Below are 24,148 nucleotides of genomic sequence, written 5' to 3' on the forward strand. Positions count from 1 at the left end.
AATAGTGCATTCAACAAGCAGGAATTAATGTGCAATCTCTTGTGGGCCAGATACCGGAGATGTAGGAAAAAATTAACCTCTATACTCAAACAGCAGGACACCTATAAGGGAAAGACATGGAAATAGTTTAGTGAGTGCAGCAAAAAGAATTAGGAATTAGGATGGCATTTCTTAGACTTTATTGGTACCTTTAGTTAAAAAACTGAAATTGATTTACAGTTCATAAATGTGGGCAGTTTAATTGAGCTCCTTTTTTTTCTTTTCTAGACAATGGCCAAGAACAAACTAAGAGGACCTAAGTCCAGGAATGTATTTCACATAGCCAGCCAGAAAAACTTTAAGGCTAAAAACAAAGCAAAACCAGTTATGACTAATCTGAAGAAGGTAAGTTTTAATTAAGCATTTGACTTTGTTTACAAGTAAAGTACAGTTGTAATAAAGTTACTGAAAAACTGAATGCTATTATTTAAAATAGGTTCTTAGCTTTTTCTACAAAGATGGTTTTAAGATTTTTTTTTTATGTGAAGGAAAATAATCTCCCTGTTTCTTTTAAGATTTATTTTAAAAATAAATTTTATTTTTATATTCCCCCATACAATTGCAATCCCCTTATTTTGACCCCAATTCCTCCCCTCCCCACCCCCCCACCGCCCATAGAGTGTCTCTGGTTCATAGTTGTTTGTTGATTTTGATATTTTCTTTCTTACAGTTATTCTTTTTCCTGTTCCCTTATTTAAGTTTTCTAGATTCCTGCTATGAGTGAGACCATCCGGTATTTTTCTTTTTCTTTCTGGCTTATTTCGCTGAGCATGATCCCTTCCAGTGCCAGCCATGTTGCTGCAAATTGCATGTGTTTATCTTTTTTGAATGCTGAGTAATATTCCATGGTGTATATGTACCACATCTTCTTGATCCAGTCATCTATTTTTGGGCATTTGGGTTGTTTCCAAAGCTTAGTTATTGTAAACAGTGCTGCTATAAACATAGGGGTGCAGGTGTTCTTTGGAATTGATGTTTCTGTGTCCTTTGGGTAAATACCTAGGAGTGGAATTGCTGGATCATATGGAAGCTCTATGTTTAGTAGGTCCAGAAATCTCCACACAGCTCTCCATAGTGGTTGGACCAGTTTGCACTCCCACCAACAGTGCAGGAGAGTTCCTTTTTCTCCACATCCTCACCAACATTTGTTGTTGCTAGTTTTTTTAATATGTGCCATTCTCACTGGTGTAAGGTGGTATCTCATGGTAGTTTTGATTTGCAATAATATCCCTTTGAATCCAGTTGTATAGAAGAAAAAAAGGTTAACTGCAAGTGATTCCAATTAAGAGTTTAATAGCATTAAATGAGAGCATAGAAATTACAAAGAAAACATGGCATGAGAAAGTTCTCTCTGAGCTCAAATGTTAGTCAAGCGCCTCTTAGCAGAGCCAAGACATGAAATGTCAGTTAGTGCCCATTTTTTCTCCTCAGTAATCCTTCTCTCTCTCTGAAGATGTCTACAACCCAAACAAAACCTATAAAATAATTCTTAAAATGCAAAATTTGAAAAGGAGCTAATCTTTTACTTAGAAGTATTTGGGAGATGGAGAATTACCACGATTTAAGTAGACTAAGAAAATTCAAGAAAATGGTTTCGCAATTTAGACGTAGTCAACTCTGTAGGACTAATTGTCATAGTAGTCCAGAGAAATATAACATTTTATCTTTCAGTATTCATGAACTAAGCTAGTAATGCAGAGGCAAAGAGGGAATAGTTAAGTGCAAAGGCCCCAAGCTAGTGAAAAGCTCTTGAGGATTATTTCATTTGGTTATGAAGTATTAGATATATGTAGCTAATGGGGAACATCTAAGAAGGGGAGAAGGGGAATGGGTAGACCTCCTGGTTAGAAAGTAGTTTTCTCAGAAAGGAACCTAACTTACTAAGTGGGGAGGCCATGGGAGGCCATGTGATTGCTTGGCATTATATAAATGTAAGTTGATAAAATGTAGTTTGTGCTCGTGAGCTGAACTCCAGCTTCAGTTTTAAGCTAGGAAAAAGCTGATAGCTTACATAGGTTGTCAGTCAAGATTGATTAAAGGAAATAAGAGAAGCAAAGTTGAGCTAATGTACAGATTTGATTGTGTAAAATTTGGTAGGTGTCAGTAGTGAGGAAAAGGGTATCAGAAATGTCCTGATACAGAGTGCAAAGGAGCTGAGAATTGAGGGGGGTGGAAATGGTTTGGGAAGAGAAATGTTAAACAAGACTACTACCCTCTAGATTCTAGGACTGCAGAGAAAACTGTCCTTGAGACTGCCAGGGACTTCCATTAAGGCAAGACAATCTAGGAAGGATTCAGGAATGTGCCACTAGAAAGACATTTTTCATTTTACAGATGAGAGATCCATGTCCTGTATCTTAGATTGTGGTCACATATTTTGGCCTGTTATGCTACTAAAGCCTAAGTATGAGAAACAACTACATATTAAAAAAAAAAAAAAAAAAAAACCTTCTAAAATTTCCCATCAATACTAAGGTTTTAGTGAGTTATCCCCCCAAATTGGTAGGATTCATCAAGCTTTTAGATATAACAAGGTTATTAAGACTATCTTTTTAAGGATCATGGAATTTTTTTTTCTTTTTTTAAAGATAAACATTGTGAATGATGAAAAAGTTAATAGAGTGAATAAAGCTTTTATAGATATACAAAAGGAACTTCTACATTTCTCAAAAGGCCTTTCTCTTGAACCTCTGCAGAAACAGCTGGTAAGTAGAAATCATTTCCTCTTGTATAGCTAGTAAATTGAAGGTAAACCGAATATATATGTTCAAAGCCTGTAAGTTGTGCTCTTTTAGTACTTAGCTTTGTAGTATGTATAGTATATTCAGACTCTGAAACACTGAGTATGAATATTAGAATCTACTACCAAAGGTATGACTAGGAGAACTAAATTGGATATAAAATTATATACAAATCATTTTTCTTGTTATTGTCTAAATTTTTAAATGTTTTTCTCCCTTCAGACTCCTCAGCAGTGTCATGAAAATGAACCAGTTAATGTTGATGAAGCTACAAGATTAATGGCTCAGTTGTAATACACTGATGATGCATCAAATTCCCAAGAAAAACCCAAACAAATAAATGTTTTATACAGTTTTATTTTTAAAAATCTTGTTAATGTACAGACATTGGCACATTTGAAAGACAAACTACATCAACAGGTCTTTCCTATAATCTAGGAAAGTGGAATGTCAGAAGTCAACAAAGTGTGATAAACTTAAAGTGCTAAAACAGAAGGCACTTCACAAAATCTGTTCACTGAAACAGTTAACATCCTAGTTTACATCCTTCACTTTATAAGTGGCAGTGAGTGTCTGTGTAGACAGGAGGACACACAGAAATATGAACAATTTTGTGGCAGTAGAAATAAAAGAAAAACAAGTGATGAGCCCTTGGCCAACTCTTTGTGTTTGATGGCCTTAACTCTACAATGTCCCTCTTAAAAGCTAAAAAGGAGGATTCAGAAATAAGAGGAAATATTGAAATCTTAGAAGGTAATTACTTGGGGGAGGGGTTTGAGGATATTAAATCACTTTTACCCCTGAAGTAATCAGAGCCCTTTGTTTTTATATTGAAGTTTTGTGAAGTAGAAAAGTAGTATTAGGGAGGAATACTTCAGAATCAGTGAACTAAAAAGGTGTTACATTCATTTTAAATACTTAGGTTATTAAGAATGCTAAAATGTTACACAGTTAGAGGTAGATAACAGTCCCAAGTTTCCATGGAATCTAATAATTTAGTATCTGGACATCAAACAGATCACAGACTCCTTCATTATCATCTAAATTAAAGTTGTAGTCATCTGCTGGGGTAGGAGAAAGCCGTAAGAGAGGAAACACTGCAAGCAATACACAAAATCAGTGTTAAAGATTTTTTTCATATGGATAATGATATTTAACATAAAATACTCTCAAATACATTTTCAACTAAATTACGCTTCCCTTGTCATGCAGAACTTTAAAATATATTAACAGGAAAAGTAATGATCGACTTAATGATTTGTATTTCATATGTATTTTGGAAGATTGTCATTTAAAGACAATTTATGTGCTGGTTATAGTATTATACTTGAGAAATAGAGGTTAAATTTTTTATTAGTGTCACTAAAATGATTCAAAAACATTGGTCAAAGTATTTTCTGATTTGCTAAATAAGCTGCAATTTTGAAACAAAGTATGAACTAGACTTTATAATAAATTTACTGCTGTTTAATAAATTTAAGTGGTTTATATACCATTAGCTAGTTTATCAACTGCCATTGCCTAGATCTCACCTTTATTTGTTAGGAACCAAGACAGAAACTATTAAAGTAATTATAATAAAGGCAGCTGATTTTTACTAGATGACATGACTAATGTAATTAACAGTTCAGCTTGAAATTGGCATGGGGATATTTACAACACTGGGTTTTCATAACACCTGTTCACTTAGATATATTTTGCTCTTTTTGGCCAAATTCTTAGAAAGTGAAAAGGGCTAGTGTGCAACAGGTTAGAAGCTTACTCAGGGAAGGTGATAAGTACCCCTTTTGTATTCTTTTCCCTCAAAATGCAAGCCAGGAAAAAAAAAAAAAAATTGAAGGTTGGAAGTATTGTTAAATGACACTTTACCTGAATCAACAGTTAGTAAAAAGTTAAAAAATGTTAGGTTCTTCATTTCTTTTAAAGCATGTGCCGCTGGGCCTCCCTGGTGGCACAAGGGGTTAAGACACAACCTAGAAGCCATCTGTAGCCAATGCAGCACGAGTTCGATACCCAGGCAGGGAGATGCCATGGCGCAGCAGACCTCTCCTGACTGGCCCACTGCTCCCCTCAGCAGTGTATTTCAGTCAATCTGACTGTTCTGTTCCCCACTCTGTCTCTGGAGAATCCTCTCACCCCCCCCCACCTCTGGACTGTACCCCACTTCTTGTATACATAAACAAATCTTTAAAAAAAAAATCATGTGCCATTTACAAACTCTAGGAAAGTAGTATTGATATGTAAGGTGCTAACATTTTAAAAATACTTACCATCAGAAGACATTAACTCGTCAATGATATCTGCACTAATAGATCCTACTGGAAACAAATGTGATAGTTCTGTTACATTCTGTTTGTATTTTTAGCAGTAAAAGGCAATGTTATATTTAAGCATATTATATTTAAACATAACATAGATCTAACAGCATTTTACCATATTCATAAAACATTTCAATTTTAGCAGCTTGATAAGCAGTACAAAATTAAAGTACTTCAGGGTATCATTTTCATGAGTATGTAACTGCCAGGTTTAACTTCTAAACTTCCAAATTCCAAGATGTAGCTAAATTACACAGCTCGCTTAAGACACATTACTGAATGGCACAGTATCATACAATATTATAAACTGGCATGTACAATATAGCTTTTAGTTATGTGCAATACAACATTTAGGTCGGCATGACTAAGTTGTTCATTCAGCCATGAATTTGATTTAGTACTTAAGGAATCACTAAAAAGTAGCAAAGTACCGCTATGTAACCAGGGGGAAAAGATTGGGTGCCAAAAATATTTTTATAAATTTAGGAGATATGGGCCTCCCCTGGTGGCGCAGCGGTTGAGCACTGGGCTGCAAAGCTGCCTGCAGCCTCTGCAGCGCCAGTTCGATCCCCGGCTGCCGGCGAGGGTCCCACATGGCGCGCAGACCTCTCCTGCCATGCCCGCTGCTCCCCTCAGCAGTGTATTTCATCACTCTGCCTGTTCTGCTCCCCACTCTGGCTCTGGTGAATTCTCTCATCCTTCCGCGCTTCTGACTGTACCCCAGTGCTTGTATAAATAAATAAACAAATAAATAATAAATCTTTAAAAAAAAAAAATTTAGGAGATATGATCCCTGCTTCTGAAGCTAGTTTTAGTTATCATTTCATGGATGAAACTAGCAAGGCAATGATTCCTAATTAATTGGAGTTGAAACCATTATAATTATAAAAATAAGTTTCCCAAATAAAAAGTACAACATGGAAAAACTAAGGTATAAATCACTATATTCTAGGCTAGTTTGGTTTTTCTTACAGATAGAACATTTTCCAAAAAATTTTCCTACATTTTACTAAGTGATAAAAAGAACTTTACCAATTACTAACCTCAGATAAGAAGCTGACATATAAAATGGGAAAAAGGAACAAATTTGAATAATTTTTGAAAAATAAACTCCCTAAGGAAAACTGCAAACATTGACCCATTAAATCTTTCCTTTGCTCAATTTTCATATTTCATTACAATCTTAAACATATTATACCTAGCAATGCATGTACATACACACATAGATAACTGCACATATACATTGCCTATGAAATCTATAATGTAGTCAAGGACAGGATCTTTTCCCACAGGAGACACTAAACTAATACTTGCTGATAAATTAAACCTATTGTTATACCTCCTATATTAGAAAATGGAACATTACAACTGAAATTCAGAAAAACTTTATTGTTTAATACCGTATTCATATTTCTCATTCTACTTTTTAAAACAAAGGCTCTGAACCCACCTGAAGATAAGTCTGTGGCTGGTGTCTGCTGAAGATTCTGGCTTTTCTCAGAGACATGTTGCTCAGGCAGATTCTGAGTTGCCATGTTGGATTTCTGTGGAGTTACTGGAGTTGAGGGTTCAGGGGAAGGCTGTGTGAGGTCATCAGGTGGAGGAACAGGAAAAACAACGGGCTTAGAAGAACCAGACTCTTTATTTATTAGTAGCACGTGGATAGGACCTGAATGACTCTTTAGATTGATCTGGTATTTCTTCTGTCCATTCTGACCCTTTAAAGTTATTGGGTATAAACAAATGGAATAAATATTAACATTTCTAGCTACTCGGAAACATTAAAAATAAGACAGGCAAAAGCTGTTAGGGACCAACTCAATTCACACAACAATATAAAGTCATTAAGTCAAAACAGTGGAGATTAAAAGTAGGACACAGGGCCTCCCCGGTGGCGCAGCAGTTGAGCGCTGGGTTGCAAAGCTGCCCACAGCCTCTGCAGCGCCAGTTGGATCCCCGGCAGCCGGGTGAGGGTCGCACATGGCGCGCAGACCTCTCCTGCCGCCCGCTGCTCCCCTCAGCAGTGTACTTTGGTCCTTCTGCCTGCTCTGCTCCCGGCTCTGGCTCTGGTGGATTCTCTCACCCTCCCGTGCTTCTGACTCTACCCAGTGCTTGTATAAATAATAAATAAATAAATAAATAAAAGTAGGGCAGGATATTGAAGCCTCTAAGCTACTTGCCTCTAAAAGTAAGCTTTTCTCAGAAACTCTCAACTGCAGTTACCTGGCAACCATCCACTTTACTGTCATTGTACATGTCAGTGTTCCAAACCTTCTTGGTATCTTTGGACTCCACCTTCTGCATTGGCCCCCATGAAATTGGTGCCATCAATGACAACTATTTCACAAGTCACAACTTTTTTCCCATTTAGAAACACAAGGAAAACTGACTTCCTACAGAGATAAAAATCCCTCCACCTCAAAAAGGTAAATATGTATCCTGAGGCATTAGAATCCAGTAATATGAATGTGTAAGCACAAACTTCTAGAATAGTAAGAGGGGATGAACAGTGGTAGAAAATGATAATCTTTCTACTCCCTTTTCTGATTTTTATAATTTTCACATCAGTTTTAGGAAATCAAAATCTGAAAACCAAAATCATGAAACATAAGTACATAGCATAGTCAACAAATGTCTTTGATTTAATAAACTAGAAAAATTTTTTTCAAAGACCCAATTTAACATAATTCCTTATTAATTTAAACTGAATTTCTTTAGAACTTTTAGATCAGTTATAGTCACTCTGACTTTTTTTCCCAAGATTATGTCATTATAGTAATTCTTGATATATTGTAGCTCAAAATCAAATTAAAAAAACATCAAAATGTAAAATGATTCAGTCACTTGTATTTTATTGAAGTACTAAAGACATCGAAATTCAGGTGTCAATGCTTTCAAATAGGTAAACTAGGTGTTTATATACAGTTAGCTCATGTTCCTCTAAAGAAAACACATTTGTCCCTCTTGAGAATAGATCCATTTTAACAAAAGTTATCTTACATACCATTTCTGGAATAGGTACCTCCAGCTGTGTACCAGAAGGTGCTTGAATGGCTAAAAGTGTATCACCTGGTCAAAAAAATAAACAATTTGAAATGCTATTAACCATGGACTACATTGGTGAACTAGGTTCAGAACTCTTGGGTCTGAATCCCAGACTTTCGTGACTGTGGACTTTAGTTCCTAATGCTGTAAATGGAGGAACTCTACCTTAATGCATAGGTTGAATATTATATGAGGTAATACATGTACCAGTAAATACTCAGTGTCAGCTCTATTATTTTCATAATAATAACATTCAAATTAATTTAACTTTCACTCAGTCTTCTGTAAAGTTAGATATTTTTTAACTATTTTTTATTGCGGTAACATTGGTTCACAACACTGTGATTTAGGGGTACAGGTTCATACCTCCTCAGATAGCTTAGTTTCTGAAAACTTTTTAATCTCAATAAAATAACACTTTACTTGAAATATTTACTTGAAAAGCTACTTAAGTGACTGAGGAGCCTAGAGATTAGGTATGCAAGAATGAACTCTTAAGCTTGCTTTTGAAGCCAAATTTTAAGCAGTCTCTATTGTGTTGAAGATTAAGAATACGTTCCCCAAACTTTCTTAGAATGTTCAGGAGATACAGTGCAAAGTAGAGTCAGACATACTGCCAACACAATCTTAGATTTAGATTCAGATTCCACTTGGCAAGGTGCTTGGCTGGTGTTTCTTTTTTGTATGTGCATAATACACAAGTCTGTCCTTTTAACAGGTTGTACATAATTAAATATAAATGTGTACACAAAATTTTATTTTAATTGTGTTATATAACTACAGGAATAGAAGCATCTATCCCCCCCCCCCATTTTATTGTTAAGATGCTATATTGTCATTGCAAGGGTGGGGAGGGGGAATGGAAGCAGGGGTGGATTAGGATTAATTTCCCTGGTTATGAAATGGTTTTACCTATTCTGTCTACATGCTTTCTTTGGGTTCTGTTTGTATACACAGCACATTTACCGCAGAGTTTTATAAACAATGCCAATGAGAACTTGTTATAGTTCAAGTTCAGTTATTAACTGTAATTCTGAAACTGGTCTTTAATTTCTCTCTGACTTAGATGTCCCTCCCACATACAGTTCATACTAACCCATGCATCAATAAAGTAAAAACTGTGAAAAGCAGTTGTCATGAGAACAGAAACAAAGCCCATCAATACACAGCATGGTAGAGTGAAACAAAACACCCACAACTTCTGAAAATAATGACTTATTCAGAGGAAAAGTATAAGAAAAATTTACTAACTTTACTTACCATTAAAGCAATTACAGATGTCTTCATGGGTTACATAGGAAAATGTACTGTCACAGGAGTTAAGGAACAACATTTATATCAAAGTAAATTAATTTTACATTAAATTAAAAAATAAATCTTAAGGTCAAAATAAACAAAATAACTGGAGGCATAAAGGGTCTGCCATACATGATCTGGTAAAAAAGGACAGAAGTCATTAGTCTGAAAAGGCAAAGACTATCAAATAAAGGTCCATAAGAGGGATGTCAATCCTTGGCTCTGAGAAGCAGCTATTTTTGATTTCTTGGACACCTAAGGACCCTTGGGAGAGATGGGACATATTCTTTGTGGGGACAGGATTCTAGGGGACGGATATGAATGGGGGAAAGGATGCTATTGCAGCAGTGGAGAGAAACAATATCAGCTTCCACATTGAAAATCTCCTTGGGTTGTTGTTGAGGAATTGGGAGCAGTTTGAATCCTACAAAGCAGTGTAGCAGTGTCTCAGACAACTAGCAATGTTTTTTGACTCTTGGGGCACCAAAAGGCACAGTTTGAAATCCCCCATTGTTAGCAAATTGTTAAGGACTCCTTAGTTACAGAAAAGAAGTAACAAATAATACCATGGACTTGCTCACTAAGACAAAACAACATGAAAAATAAATTATATACATTAGTCAAAAGTTCATGAGATCAAACAGGATGCACGAAGTAAAAATGTTCAGTAAGAATACAGGCAAGTTCACAAATAAGAGAATCACAGATACCTAAGAGGAAAACAGTGATTTTTAGGAAACATATGGAGTATCACTAATGTTTTTACCCCAGTATATTATATGGATGCCAAGACTGAAAGACTACCCTCTAGTAGGTAGTATCTTAAAGTATCCCGGATTGACTGCAGGCCCAATTGTATTTCATTTTCAACCCCAAATTTGTTTTTCTCAAAGCAACATATGAATAATATTAATAGTTGTACTATGCAATCTAAAAAGGTAAAAAATATTAAATATTAGTATAAATTAAAATATTACATTCACTTGCAAAACTTAACCCCAAAAACTCTAGTATAAAGTTAGTAATCTTCAAACTAGAAGAATGTATAGAAACACATTTTCTATAGCTATATATACATACAAAACTTATTTTAAAGGATATCTATTATTAATGGAGTCATCCATCACATTTTTGATGCTTTGCTGTAGCCACAACTTCTGCTGATCAAGTTCTCTTTCCTTCAATTCTAGATCTTCAATTTCAGCTTTAAGATATTTTAATCTATCTATGACTTCTTTTGTATTACAGCCAGCACCTACACCTCTTAAAAACATAGGAAAATATCCCCAGTATCAAACTCAAGTTAACATCACTTTTTTATTTTAATAAAGTAAATTAACAATATATTCAAAATAAAAATCTTTACATTCTTCTAAAAAATTAAACATGAAAATTGTTAGAAAATTTAAACACAATGCCTCTGAACATGTTTGCTTAAAAGTTAATTAACAAGAATAATCAAATTACAAAAATTCTCAGAATGTCATAGAATGGTTTTTGTTATTGGATGGCCAAACATGTGACTAAGCCACTAAAATGATGTTAAAGCTAAACTGTCATACCCAGAAGTCTCATAATGTAGAATGAGACACTGGCAAAATAAATCAAACCGTTCACTATTTTGGCTAAAAAAAAAAACCAAAAAAACTATGGCCAAGGGCAAATTGGCAGAACATACCAACATACAACCAGTCAACAGTTCACAAATGACAACATGCATTTCAATAAACATTATTTATTTTTTAAAAGATTTATTTTATTTATTTATGCATAAAAGAACTGGGGTATAGGCCAAAGGTGAAAGGGGTGAGAGGATTCATCAGAGACAGAGTGGGAAGCAGAAGAGGCAGATCTACTGGAATACATGGGTGAGGTGAGCAGTGGGCGAGACAGGAGAGGTCTGCTGCGCCACTGTGGGTCACCTCCCTGGCAGGGGATCAAACTTATGCCACAGTGGCTGCTGATAGTTTGATAGTGCTGGGTCTTTAACCCCTGTGCCATCAGGGAGGCCCCTAAATATTATTTATAAGGTACATATTCCTATATATAAAAGACTGCTCATGTTCTTGAGTTTATATTGCAACAATATACTGTAATAAAAGTTATATGAATGTGGTCATTCTCTCTCAAAATATCTCATTGCAGGCCATAACTAACTGCAAATAACTGATTAAGTGAGCCCACAGATAAAGAAGGACTACTGTACAGAGGCTCAAAAAAGGTGTATGGGGAAAAATGAGGGGCGAGGTATGAGTAGGTCAAAGGACTGAAGTAGAGGACATAGGAGAGATGATAGAAAGATCAGATTTTATAGAGCATGAAGAAAAAAAATGAAGGTTTTAGAATAGGGTACTGGTTTGTAACTTACTTCCACTGGATACTATTTTTTGACTTTTTTTCAATCAGGTCAATTCCTTCTAAGACATTAGTGATATCATAAATTCTTCTTTTTTGCCTTACAGCCAAGGTGTCTGCTGCCTGTTTTTAAAAAGGGGGGAAGAACAATGAAATAAAGGACAATTCTTATTTTAAAACCAAAAATGGTTGATTATTAAGTTGACAGCTTGAGAGACTAGTTCCAAATTTGATCTAGTCAGAGGCTTAGGAACAATAACTGGGTATGTTGACAGCATCTTTCAAACATTACAAATACCAAAGAAATTATTCCATTTAAAAGCTAGCAGATGTTGCAATTGGGGGGGGGAGGGATAAAAAGGTCATGACACAAAGCCCACAAAACTGAAAGAACACAGTAAGATTACTTCATGTCACCTCCTCAGGCAAGCTACTAATTATCTGCTTATGTCACTTCCTATCTTATTTCTCTGTTGATAAAACAGTCTCTTCTAAAGATAGCCTTAAACCTTTTTGAACCCTTGAAAAGTTATGTTTCAGATTTTTTTTTTTATGAAGTCAAGATCCTGGGGAAGAAATTCTGATTTGCACACATGCTTGTATTACCTTGCAATACACAATCTTCCTTTTTTATAAACTCACAAAAAAATGGAGGGATGGACCATACCATCCCAACATGAAGCACAAAATCAACAAGAAATCAAGTACAAGTTTATCGGTACTACCAAGTAGTATACAAAAGCTCAGTAGTTTCACTCACAGCGTAAGACTGACAAAAACATTTCATGTAATCATGTTAGGAATGAATTCAGGCGCTCTATACTGATCATCTAATTAGTTCCCACTCACATTTCTGGTATTTGTTCCACTAAAAGACAAACAGAACCTCAAAGAAAAGTTTCCCTTATAATTCGTTTTCAGAGTAGATTAGACAGATATCAGTCTATCTGGGATATGGAGTCATACTTTAAGATTCATGGTAGTAATAAAACACATTTATGTCCCTACTGAAAATTTTCTGCACATTACTTTAATATTAATGAATAGGATTTAGCTTCTTATAATTATTCCTCTAACTGGTAAAATTACCAGTTCTCCCAGGATATCACTATTTTTTTGATTTTATAAAGATCAAGAACACTGATCTTGACCTTTGGTCCACAGGAAACAAGTGTGAACAGCTACTGCTCAGTTCACAGGCATTAGAAATCTTAAGTGAAATGTCAGTTCTATCTATACATTTGTTGTGCTACCAAAAATGCCAATTTACTATTAACCAGTCAGGAAAGAGTGTGAGAAAGATGACAATCTTAAATACTGCTAACCACGTCATCCCATGATACCCCTATGGCAGCTGAGTAAGTGTGCATGAGTGTGCATCAAATTTACTTTAAACGGTTACATTTTGGGCCTCCCTGGTGGCACAGCGGTTGAGCGCTGGGTTGCGAAGCTGCCCGCAGCCTCTGCAGCGCCAGTTCGATCCCCGGCTGCTCCCTGGCCACCGGAGAAGGGTCCCACATGGCCGCAGACCTCTCCTGCCACCCAGTGCTCCCCTCAGCAGTGTGTTTTGTCAGTCTGCCTGCTCTGCTCCCCGCTCTGGTTCTGGTGAATTCTCTCACCCTCCCGCGCTTCTGACTGTACCCAGTGCTTGTATAAATAAATAAATAAATAAATAAAATAAAAAATAAATCTTTAAAAATAAAAAAAGGTTACATTTTGCTATTATAGAATTTGACCTATTCAGCCATAAAGGAAGCACCTAATCATACTCCACCAATTCAACCTTTCAGGAAGCAAATGAACATAACCCTCTGAAAGAAATAACTCCCCTCAAATATTGAATCATTTTCTAAAAAGTCACTAATTATAAACAATGATATCTGTAAGTGGAGCAAAATTAAAATTTACAATGCTTTTAAGAGATGGACAAAGAATCCAGGAGATCTGATAGAGATCACATATAAGTGCTAAAAATCACATCAAGTATTTTCTGGTTCTACCTGTTCTATTCCCTGTAACAAATGAGTCCACTAGGACCCAATGTTAACTCTGGGAGGGAAAGAGATTATGTGGTAACTTTGAGTCAGGATTAGTTGTGGCTAATTTGCTCAAGCATGTTCTTTTGTTGGCGCATGGATGCTGCATTCAAAAGGACTAACAAAAAACAATAACTATGGGAAACATCCTGTCTTTCAGGTTCTCCATCTGCAAAGCAGATACTTTACTCTTTTCCAGGACCACAACTGTCAATACTTGTGCATTCCATGTTTTAGAATACACTGTGCTTCAGAAACTAACAATACAATGAGGAGAGCCAGAATTCCAAAAGTCACAAGTGTATAAAGGAAACACTATATGAAATCAGTTCATTTTTAACATAGGTACACAAATGCACAAGTGATGAGATCTTAGAAAAAAAGGTAGAAGAGCCTGACTTGATGTACTAGGACAGTCTACTAAACATATTAGAGTTTAAAAAAGTTAACTCACATTCAAGTGTGCCACATGATATTTTATGTTGATCTATCTCAAGATAGGGCTTAAGCTGATTATTAGTTAATTCCAAACACTATTAAGATAATTTATATGTAGAATGTTTGATTTCAATTCAGTTAAGAAGAACCATTAAAAGCCAGTAATGAGGTAACTGTCATGGGATCTTTTGCAGATATTACCTAATTCAATGCTTGGAACCACTTTATAAAGTAGGTATCTCTTCCCTGCTTTATACAAAACAGATTCAGAAAGCAGATGAATAATCAGAAGGAATTTGGCATTAATTACATATTAATGAAATAAATTTGTGGCAAGGTATTTTCAAATTGGCTTCCTTAACTTTAAAAGACTTGGAGAAAAATGCCACTTTTCTAGAGGTGGTTTCATTGAGAGTGCATGAAATGCCATCTAAAGCAGAAAGACCTTTGTTTCCACCTATTCCAAAATAATAAGCAGTAACAAAAATTGTATACAGAGCTAAGGTTTTGGGATTGTGGCTCATACCTTGTAGAATGAAGTTTTTAAAAATGAAACAGTCCCATAAAGTAGTTGAAAGAAGTTGAAAAACAGGGGCCTACCCTGGTGGTGCAGGCAGTTGAGCGCAGCACTGTGAAGCTGTCCGCAGCCGATCCTGGCCAGCTGGCAAGATTCCCACATGGCGTGATAGACCTCTCCTGTCTCACCAGCTGCTCCCCCTCAGCTGTGTATTTCAGTTGACCTGCCTGCTCTATTCCCGGCTCTGTCTCTGGTGAATCCTTTCACCCTCCCGAATATCTGGCCTATGCCCTGGTTCTTGTATGCATGAATAAAAAACAAATCTTTAAAAAAATAAAAGGCTGAAAAACAGAGATTACTTAAGGTGGGGGCAAAAAAAAAAAAAAGGTTCCTGGAGGAGGCCAAGGTATGCTTTCAATGGGTCTCAGGGGGTATTAAGTCAATAGGAAATTAAATACCAAAGAACAAATAACTTACTTTAAGAATACAAAGGAAGGGGGTAGGGGGAAGCAAATAATGTTTAAAAATTAACAATCATGTAAAAAATTAAAAAAGAATACAAAGGAATTCCTTCAAAATGAGGTCTAAGTATTTTAATTCCTGATCATTACCTGCCCCAAAAGAATCTCTCCAACAAAAATCTCCAGTGGTTTCACTGTCCCAAACTGCTACTGCATTCAACCTTTTTTAATCCATAAGCTTTACATTTGATCTAACTTATTTTTACTTTTTAATAATCACCACATAAGCTTTGAAAAAGAAACTTCATTTTCACTTAAGTTACCAAATACTACTCAAAAGGAAAAAATGAAGATATGTATTTTAGCAGTTTACCTTTAAAATTGTAATAACATTTATAAAAAGAAAATGTGTAAAACCAGAAATCCTAGCTAAAATATCTGGACACTTTAGTAATACAACATCTGTTAACTCAGGGACTCAACTAGAAACTCATTCTTCCTCCCCTTAATTAGATTCTTTCCTGGGCCTCCCCGGTGGCGCAGCGGTTGAGCGCTGGGTTGCGAAGCTGCCCGCAGTCTCTGCGCCGCCGGTTCAATCCCCGGCTGCTCCCCGGCCACCGGAGGAGGGTCCCACATGGCGCGCAGACCGCTCCTGCAGCCCGCTGCTCCCCTCAGCAGTGTACTTCAGTCCTTCTGCCTGCTCTGCTCCCTGCTCTGGCTCTGGTGAATTCTCTCACCCTCCCGCGCTTCTGACTGTACCCAGTGCATGTATAAACAAAACAAACAACCAAAACAAATAAATAAATAAAACATGCCTCTAATTAAAAAAAAAAAAAAAATTAGATTCTTTCCCAAATGCCTACTTGGTTTTTACTTCTTAAGACTCTTCCCCAACAGCTGAGGCTTCTGCAGCATCTCATTCATTTGAACTCCATCTCATTCACTGCTCAGATCAGACCCCCGAACACAAATGATAGATTCAGCTAAAGTTGTTCTGATCTTCCTCTTCTTAAAAATTAAAACCAACATTTCAAAATCTTGTAATTTTTATATTTTCCCTAAAAAGAGTATAATGAGATTTTACTGTAAAAATCGATTTCAATTTATCCCATTTTAGAAATAACTCTCAAAGCTGACTTATTTCCACTCAAAATTAGGTTCCTCACCCAGTAATGTAGATTTTAAACTCATAATCTGAGGCAATGCAAAGACTTGAGCAGAGGTCTATTCCAGAGACTATAAAACAGGAATATTTTCCAATCCCTAACTTCTAACATTTTCCGAAGAGTATCTTGTTTGTCAATCCTAGCTCCTCAAAGGTCAATTCTAGCCAACATTAACTCCTACTACTACCAGAGCAGTTATATCTGATCGTGAATAAAACTGGAAACTGAAAGGCAGAACTCACTACATGGTTATCAAGGTCAACAGGCATCAAAAACCACCTATTTAAAAGGTAGATTACAGGTAATTCCCTGGCCTTAGAGAACCCGATTTCTCAGTTCCTGTTTTAACAAATACCCAGATTTTGAAGCATTTTATCTTTGATATACACATTGAGAAATACCGTCATAATCTTTCAGGCCACTGCCTTTATTGAAATGTGGGGGTTACAGCTTAAAATAAAATTTGCCTGGCACTTTGTAGTTGACAAAACATCACCAGTTATGGTGTCTCATCCTTTCTTCCAACCTGGAGCAACTATATTCAATTTGCACATTCATTTTAATGACAAGATATACAGAACACAGACACAGGGGTTGCCCAAAGATGCATTACTGGGAAGTGGCATAATCAAGACCAAGAATTCAGAACTACTGTCTTAGCTATAAATCCATTATTCTGTCCAAAATTGGAAAATGAGATGCTGGCTTCTTTGTCTTGGTTTGTTTGTTTGTTTGTTTGTTTTTGTTTTTATTCTCCCATAAAGTGCTTTTCAAATTATACCAAAACCTTGGAAGTAGTTTGCTTAATATGAACATGGTGGTTCAGGGCATCAATATCAGACTCTCTGGGTTCATATTTCATTTCCTGCCTAAATCACTTAATATCAGTTATCCTCAATTTCCTAATCAGCAAAATGGAGATACAGCTCTCATTTAGAGTTTTGTTACAAGGATTTAAATGCTAACATAAGTAAACCATTTGATATAGTACTATCAGTAGTAATCATTCTGATTAGTGTTGAAGAGCTTTAGTTTCCTGAGAATTTTCTTTTTCTAGTTAGGCAAGCATCATGTATTTAGTAGTTGTTTAGTAATTAGACTCTAGAGTAGATGTATCAAACAGCTTTATATATGTATTTTTAATAGACTTTATATTTTTAGGGCAGTTTTAGATTCCCAGCAAAAAGCAGTTACCATGTGCTCTGTACCCCCACACATGCATAGCCTCTTCCTCTATCAACAAAGCTCACCAGAGTCATACATTTGCTAAAAATCAATGAAACCACACTGACATATCATCATCACCCAGTTTACACTTTACATTGGGGTTCACTCTTGATGTTAAACATTCTATGGGTTTTAACAAATATTGGTTGCAGTATCAAACAGACACTAAAAAAATCCTCTGTACTCCACCTACTTATCCCTCCCTCTCTTCTAACCTTTGGCAACCACTGACCTTTTACTATCTCCATAGTTTTGTCTTTTTTCCAGAATGTCAGTCAGAATTATATAGTATGTAACATTTTCAGATTGGCTCCTATCATTTAGTAAAACACATTTAATGCCCTCCATCTTTTCATGGCTTGATAGCTCATTTCTTTTAGTGCTAAATAATATTCCATTGCTGAATGTACAACTTAACAATTTACCTACCAAAAGATATATGTTACTTCCAAGTTTTGGAAATTATGAATAAAGCTGCTATAAAAAAATCATGTGGTGGTTTTCATGTGGACATATGTTTGGGTAAATATCAAGTTTTTGGGTCATATGGTAACAACATGTTTAGTTTTGTAAGAAACTGCCACATTATCTTCCAACATGGCTGTAACATCTTACATTCCCACCAGCAACAAATAAGAGTTCCTGCTACTCCATATCCTCACCAGCATTTGGTGGTGTTAAGGGTTTTTGGAGTTTTGCCGTTCCAACAGATATATAATGGTAGCTTTTTGTTTTACAAAATTTTTTAAATTGTGCTAAAATACAATTATCATATAAATGCTACCATAATCATTTCAAGTATAGTAGTATTAAATACATTCACATTGTGGTACAGCCAATCTATAGAGAGCTTCTCATCTTCTAAACGAAACTCTATACCCACAATATTAGTTTGCTAGGTCTGCCATAACTATACTCTGACTAGGTGGCTTCAACAACAGAAATTTATTTTTCACAGTTTGAGAAGCTTTAAGTCCAAGAGCAAGATGTTGGCAATTTTTTGCTTTTTAGCAACTTTAGCCTCTCCTTGTCTTGTAATAATGCTGCTGTGAGCATGTGTTCAAATATCTGTTCAAGACCCCCTTTTCAATTCTTTGGAGTATACTCTTGGAAGTGAATTGTCCTAGCAATTTTAAGCATGAACTAATAATCAAAGGATCCTACACATCACCTCTCCTTAAACTAATTCCTCATTTAGTGACAGCACTATTTGCTTGGCATCACAAATTAAAGCCTTCAATTAAACTGTTTCTTCCAGAGTGGGTATTCATCAGCTTATCATGAAATGGGTATGATTCAGGGACCTGTGAGATAAGAAACACCATAAATACTTTAACCCAGATGTCATTCAAGGAATTTGTAACTTAAACAATTATAATAAAAGAGATTAACAATCCTGATCATACTTTTAAAAATTCAAGGTGGCACCAAAATGATAATACAAAAACTCAGTTATAAATTACATTTAGGGCCTCCCCAGTGGCGCAGCGGTTGAGCGCTGGGTTGCAAAGCTGCCTGCAGCCTCTGCAGCCTCTGCAGCGCTGGTTCGATTCCCGGCTGCTCCCAGGCCACCGGAGGAGGGTCCCACATATCGCGCAGACCTCTCCTGCCGCCCACTGCTCCCCTCAGCAGTGTACTTCGGTCCTTCTGCCCGCTCTGCTCCCCGCTCTGACTTGGTGAATTCTCTCGCCCTCCCGCGCTTCTGACTGTACCCAGTGCTTGTATAAATAAATCTTTAAAAAATAAATAAATAAATTACATTTAATAGGATTTCTCAAAACAACTTACAGACTGTCATAACTATCCTAACAATTCTCAGGGCCTCCCTGGTGGTGCAGGCAGTTGAGCGCAGTGCTGTAAAGCTGTCCGCAGCCTCTGCAGTGCTGGTTCGATCTCCGCCAGCCTCAGAGCAACCCACATGGCGCTGCAGACCTATCTCGTCGGCTGTTTCCCTCAGCAGTGTATTTCAGTCAGTCTGCCTGTTCCATTCCCCGCTCTGTATCTGCTGAATCCTCTCGCCCTTCCGTGCATCTGACCTGTACCCCAGTTCTTGTTTAAATAAATAAATCTTAAAAAAACAAAAAAAAAAAAACTACCCTAACAATTCTTCAAATTCCCAGCTTTGGAAAAATAAACCTCTAGTTTAATTTTTGAGTAATAGGGCCTCCCCTGGTGGCGCAGCGGTTGAGCGCTGGGCTGTGAAGCTGCCTGCAGCCTCTGCAGCGCCGGTTTGATCCCCGGCTGCTCCCCGGCCACCTGAGGGAGGGTCCCACATGGCGCGCAGACCTCTCCTGCCGCCCACTGCTCCCCTCAGCAGTGTGCTTCAGTCCTTCTGCCTGCTCTGCTCCCTGTTCTGGCTCTGGTGAATTCTCTCACCCACCCGCGCTTCTGACTGTACCCAGTGCTTGTATAAATAAATAAATTAAATAAAAAATTAAAAAAAAATTTTTTTGAATAATATAAAATGTGCCACCAATACTCTCATTACCAATGCAGAGCATCCCTCTCCTTCCAGTCATGGGTAGAGGGATAAAAATAACCATGCACTTTTCTTCACAAAGGTCTATGTTCCCACACAAATGAAACATTTAAGTGAGAAACTAATTTTTTAGGAAGGCAATGTAAGATAGAAAATACAAATAGTCTAGTTTCAAATATATATATATATATATATTTTAAAGTTTTATTTTTTATTTATACAAGCACCGGGTACAGTCAGAAGTGCGGGAATTCACCAGAGCCAGAGCTGGGAGCAGAGCAGGCAGAAGGACCAAAGTACACTGCTGAGGGGAGCAGTGGGCGGCAGGAGAGGTCTGCGCGCTATGTGGGACCCTCCTCCGGTGGCCTGGGAGCAGCCGGGGATCGAACCAGCGGCTGCGGGCAGCTTCGCAACCCAGCGCTCTACCGTTGCGCCACCGGGGAGGCCCTAGTTTCAAATCTTAATGCAGTCACTTTCTACTGCAGGACAAGAGCCAAGTTGCTTCATTTGACTTGGCCAACTTAACCTATCAGTTTTCTCAACTTTAAAATAGGGATGTTAGGCTCAACCTTCCAGTGTCTTGAAAAGGATAAAATTCATCAACATATGTAAAATGCCTGGTATAAAGGAAGCTCTCAATAAATGTTAGCTATTAACAACATAAATAACTGCTTTAAAAGACAAATGATGCAACTACTAATCTCACAGGACTAAAAGGATAGTAATATAAAAGGATGTCCTTGAATTGTAAATAGACTTTAGAGTGGAAGAGTAGGAAGGAGATACTGAATAAAATTTTCTCAAAGTGTTTCTATTCTCTCCCAGTTGTTAAATTATACCAGAATGGCTTTATTAGAATTTACTTTGTTAAGCTATATCTTCAGTTATGTTACTAACTGAATATTTGGATATTTTAATGGATAGCCAAGATATTTATTTGTGAAGGTTGATATAACTTTTAATATTCACAAAAATTGTTTCATCAACTGCTTCTTTCAAAAATAGCAAGTGTATAAATCAAAAATAGCAGTAACTTACGCTGAAATATATCACCCCAAAGGAAGAGTATGTGAAAAAACTGATTTTATAATTTCAAGTTAGGGAAAATTTATAATTATCAGTGTTAGTCCTTCCTCAACACGTTCACCCAAACTGACTTCATTATCTTTTACTGTAAAGCACAATAAGAAACACCACTGGAAAAATTTCAATGTAAGCCTTTTACATTTATGCAATTTTACACATATGGATGTAAATAAATGAAATACTTATTTTTCATATATGTGAAAAAGAACAAATTCAAACAAACATTCAACTGCTCATTAATATAAAAAGGCATTACTGCAGAAACCCTGGTACTTTAAGGAGAGGTTGCAGGATGAATGAACAATGTTTTATAAAATATTAAATTCCACTGTCCACTAACTGCTTCTGTGACTTCTGGACATCAATTATATTACCACAGATGAAAAAGGAAACGATTTAAAGGCCATCAAAGAAAAGTTACATCACATTCTGAGGCAAGTTGAGGGAGAAGCCCTCAAAGTCAGTGCTCCAAGTTCAGCTTTATCTGGAAAATCCCAAACTTCCCTGATGCTTTTCCGGAAGTCACAGGCTACGACTAAATTTCTAGAATTTGAGTATCTATTGGCAAGTTGCATACTGTAACATCCCTGGCTTTCTTTGACGACCTTATATGACTACCTGTTCACATCTATTTAAATACTACAAATGCCACAAAGCACTTTTAGGGGAGAGAAAAGGGGGGGGGGGGGAATCGAACAAGGAATTACCAAAGGAGTGAGAAAATTCCAGGAGTCAATATTTTAAAAAGTGAGTAGGAACTACTTTCCAAAAGCAAAATCCGTGCATCCTACATCAATTGTATAAGCCCAGATTTAGCAGCAACGCCAAGGGAGCGTTAACTACTCATTAGTAATTCTTGAATGTTTGCGAAGCAAACCTGAGGTCCTGTTTGAATTTGAATTCAAGTGATGACATTCTCTTGTTCCTCACCTCGGCGCACGCCTTCCAAATCCTGCCTGCTACGGTTAAACCACTTTGTTTAACCGAATAGCTTTTGATACATGTTATTTGAAAAATCTCAAGTGCAGTAAACCAGGAAGCACGCGTTCTCCTGAAACAGCAGAGTTCACTGAGCGCCTCCACTTCTTTAGGTGAAAAGTTATCAAACAGTCCCTTTTCGTAAGTTATCAAACAGTCCCTTCTCTCTTAAAGAAATCGATAACAAATACCAAATTAAGTTACAAATCAAATCCTCTTCCTACCAGGATAATGTACAGAAGAAGTGTGCCAGAATTTGGTTCTTCTTTAAACTAGTATTATTATTTTAACAGGGAGAGGTGTGGAAAAGTCACTTTTCCCCCCTTGGGAAAAGGTGGCAAAATAGGGCTTTCCCCACCCCCGTACACCCCCATCCCCAACTTTGGGTACGCGTTCGCAACTGGAATCGCCCATTAAAGCCATCTATTCCCAACAGCCAGCACAATCAAGCCCAAGGAAGGCTCCGGACAAAGCGCCAGGTACCCTCCGAGCCTCGCCACAGGTGGGCGCGCGGGGCCAAGGCCCGGGTCGCCGTCGAGTCCCTGCGCCCCGACACGAGCCACGCGGACACGCTCGAGGTCCCGGGCTCTTTGTCGAGAGCCGGGCTCCGCGCGGGGCCCCATTGGTTCCGCGGCCGGCCGAGGCCACCCCAGCCCCTTAGCCACCCCACCCCCAACCCCGGCGTCCGGGGCCTGCACGTCCACAGCTCCCGGGGCGCCCGGCCCCCGCGGGGCGCGTCCACACCGCGCCGCCGGGCCCACTGGGCACGGGGGGTGCGCTCCCAAGTCCGCCCCCATCCCCGCCTCCCGCGCTCACCGCTTTGAGATCCAGGACGCCGTCCTTGGCCTCCTGCAGCAGCGACACGAACTTGGTAGTGAGCAGCCCCAGGCTCTTCTCGTGCCTGCTGCTGCCGCCCCCGAGCTGCTGCGGCTGCGGCGCGGGCTGCGCCTGCGGAGGCTGAGGCTGCGGTCGCTGGCCCTGCCCCTGCCCCTGCGGCGCCGCCTGGCCCGAGTTCGCGGGCTCCGCCGCCGCCATCGCGTTCCCGCGCCGCGGTGGTCGGACCCCGCGCACGGCCGGCCGCCGCCTGTGGGCACCTGCCCGAGAGGCTGCGCCGCGAGAGCCGGAGGAGGCGCGCGGGCTCCGCAGACAACAGGTGCGCGGCCCCCCGACCGCGGCCGCTGCGCGCGCCGGCCCCCGCCCCCGCCCCTCGCCCGGGGAGCGCGCTCCGAGCCCCTCCGGGGGGAGGGGGAGCACCGGCCGGGAGAAGGGGCAGCGAGGGGTGGAGACCCGAGTTTAAATGGCAGGAAGTGACGCCGCGGCCCGCCGTTGCCTGGAAACGCATTTTTCTGTGGGAAGGAGGAGCCAAGCTAGGAGGGGAGCGGGCGTCGGGGAGCGGCTGGGTTCGCGCTCGCTGCCCCCAGGCCTGGCGACCTCCCGCTCCCGGCCGGGGAGAGACGGACCTCGCCGGGCCGGAGAGTCACTCTGCGCACTCCCATCCCTTCTGAGCTGTGACGCGGGTTGATGTCCCCCTTGTGGGGCCGCTCGAGATTAGCCCTCGGTCTCGGGGTCCCTGGGCCGCCTCTGCGCCCCTCGGTCTTTTCGAGCTGGAGAACTCTTTGCACTCCTTTAAGTGACCGTGTCCAAGTGCAAGTTTTTATCCCCATCGCTCATCTTTTGTAGATTTGGAATACAGGAAAAGCAGCTTTATGGTGTTTTAGGGCTTTGTCTTTATTAGGAATCATTTCCAAAACCTCTATTTTATAAAGAAACTCAGGTGTAGGAAAGAGAGGCTGTGGATTGCCTGCTAGACCAAGTTGTCCTGGAGTTACAACAGTGTTTTTTTTGTTGTTGTTGTTGTTGTTTTGGTTTTTATTTTGTTTTAAAGATTTATTTGTTTGTTTGTTTGTTTGTTTTATACAAGCACTGGGTACAGTCAGAAGCGCGGGAGGGTGAGAGAATTCACCAG

General features: G+C 38.7%; 2 protein-coding genes across 5 annotated transcripts; one reads left to right on the plus strand and one right to left on the minus strand.

Annotated features, from left to right (window-relative positions):
- Positions 1–270: 270 nt before the first annotated feature.
- On the plus strand, positions 271–3,074 carry RBIS (ribosomal biogenesis factor; the record flags this gene model as incomplete). Of its 3 annotated transcripts, none has more annotated exons than XM_084230238.1 (3): positions 271–384; positions 2,628–2,744; positions 3,003–3,074. In XM_084230238.1, the coding sequence occupies 3 exons, from the start codon at positions 271–273 to the stop codon at positions 3,072–3,074; spliced, it is 303 nt and encodes a 100-aa protein (XP_084086364.1). The 3 variants fall into 3 exon arrangements, with proteins under 3 accessions (XP_084086364.1, XP_084086365.1, XP_084086366.1); XM_084230239.1 differs by having other exon boundaries at positions 3,012–3,074; XM_084230240.1 differs by lacking the exon at positions 2,628–2,744.
- A 693-nt stretch (positions 3,075–3,767) lies between these two features.
- Positions 3,768–23,217, minus strand: E2F5 (E2F transcription factor 5; the record flags this gene model as incomplete). Of its 2 annotated transcripts, none has more annotated exons than XM_084230895.1 (8): positions 3,768–3,877; positions 5,051–5,095; positions 6,549–6,816; positions 8,103–8,167; positions 9,404–9,450; positions 10,541–10,702; positions 11,808–11,917; positions 22,999–23,217. In XM_084230895.1, the coding sequence occupies 8 exons, from the start codon at positions 23,215–23,217 to the stop codon at positions 3,768–3,770; spliced, it is 1,026 nt and encodes a 341-aa protein (XP_084087021.1). The 2 variants fall into 2 exon arrangements, with proteins under 2 accessions (XP_084087021.1, XP_084087020.1); XM_084230894.1 differs by having other exon boundaries at positions 5,051–5,098.
- Positions 23,218–24,148: the final 931 nt, after the last annotated feature.

The sequence above is a fragment of the Talpa europaea genome (genome assembly GCF_964194135.1).
Source record: "Talpa europaea genome assembly, chromosome: 3".
Taxonomy (NCBI): domain Eukaryota; kingdom Metazoa; phylum Chordata; class Mammalia; order Eulipotyphla; family Talpidae; genus Talpa; species Talpa europaea.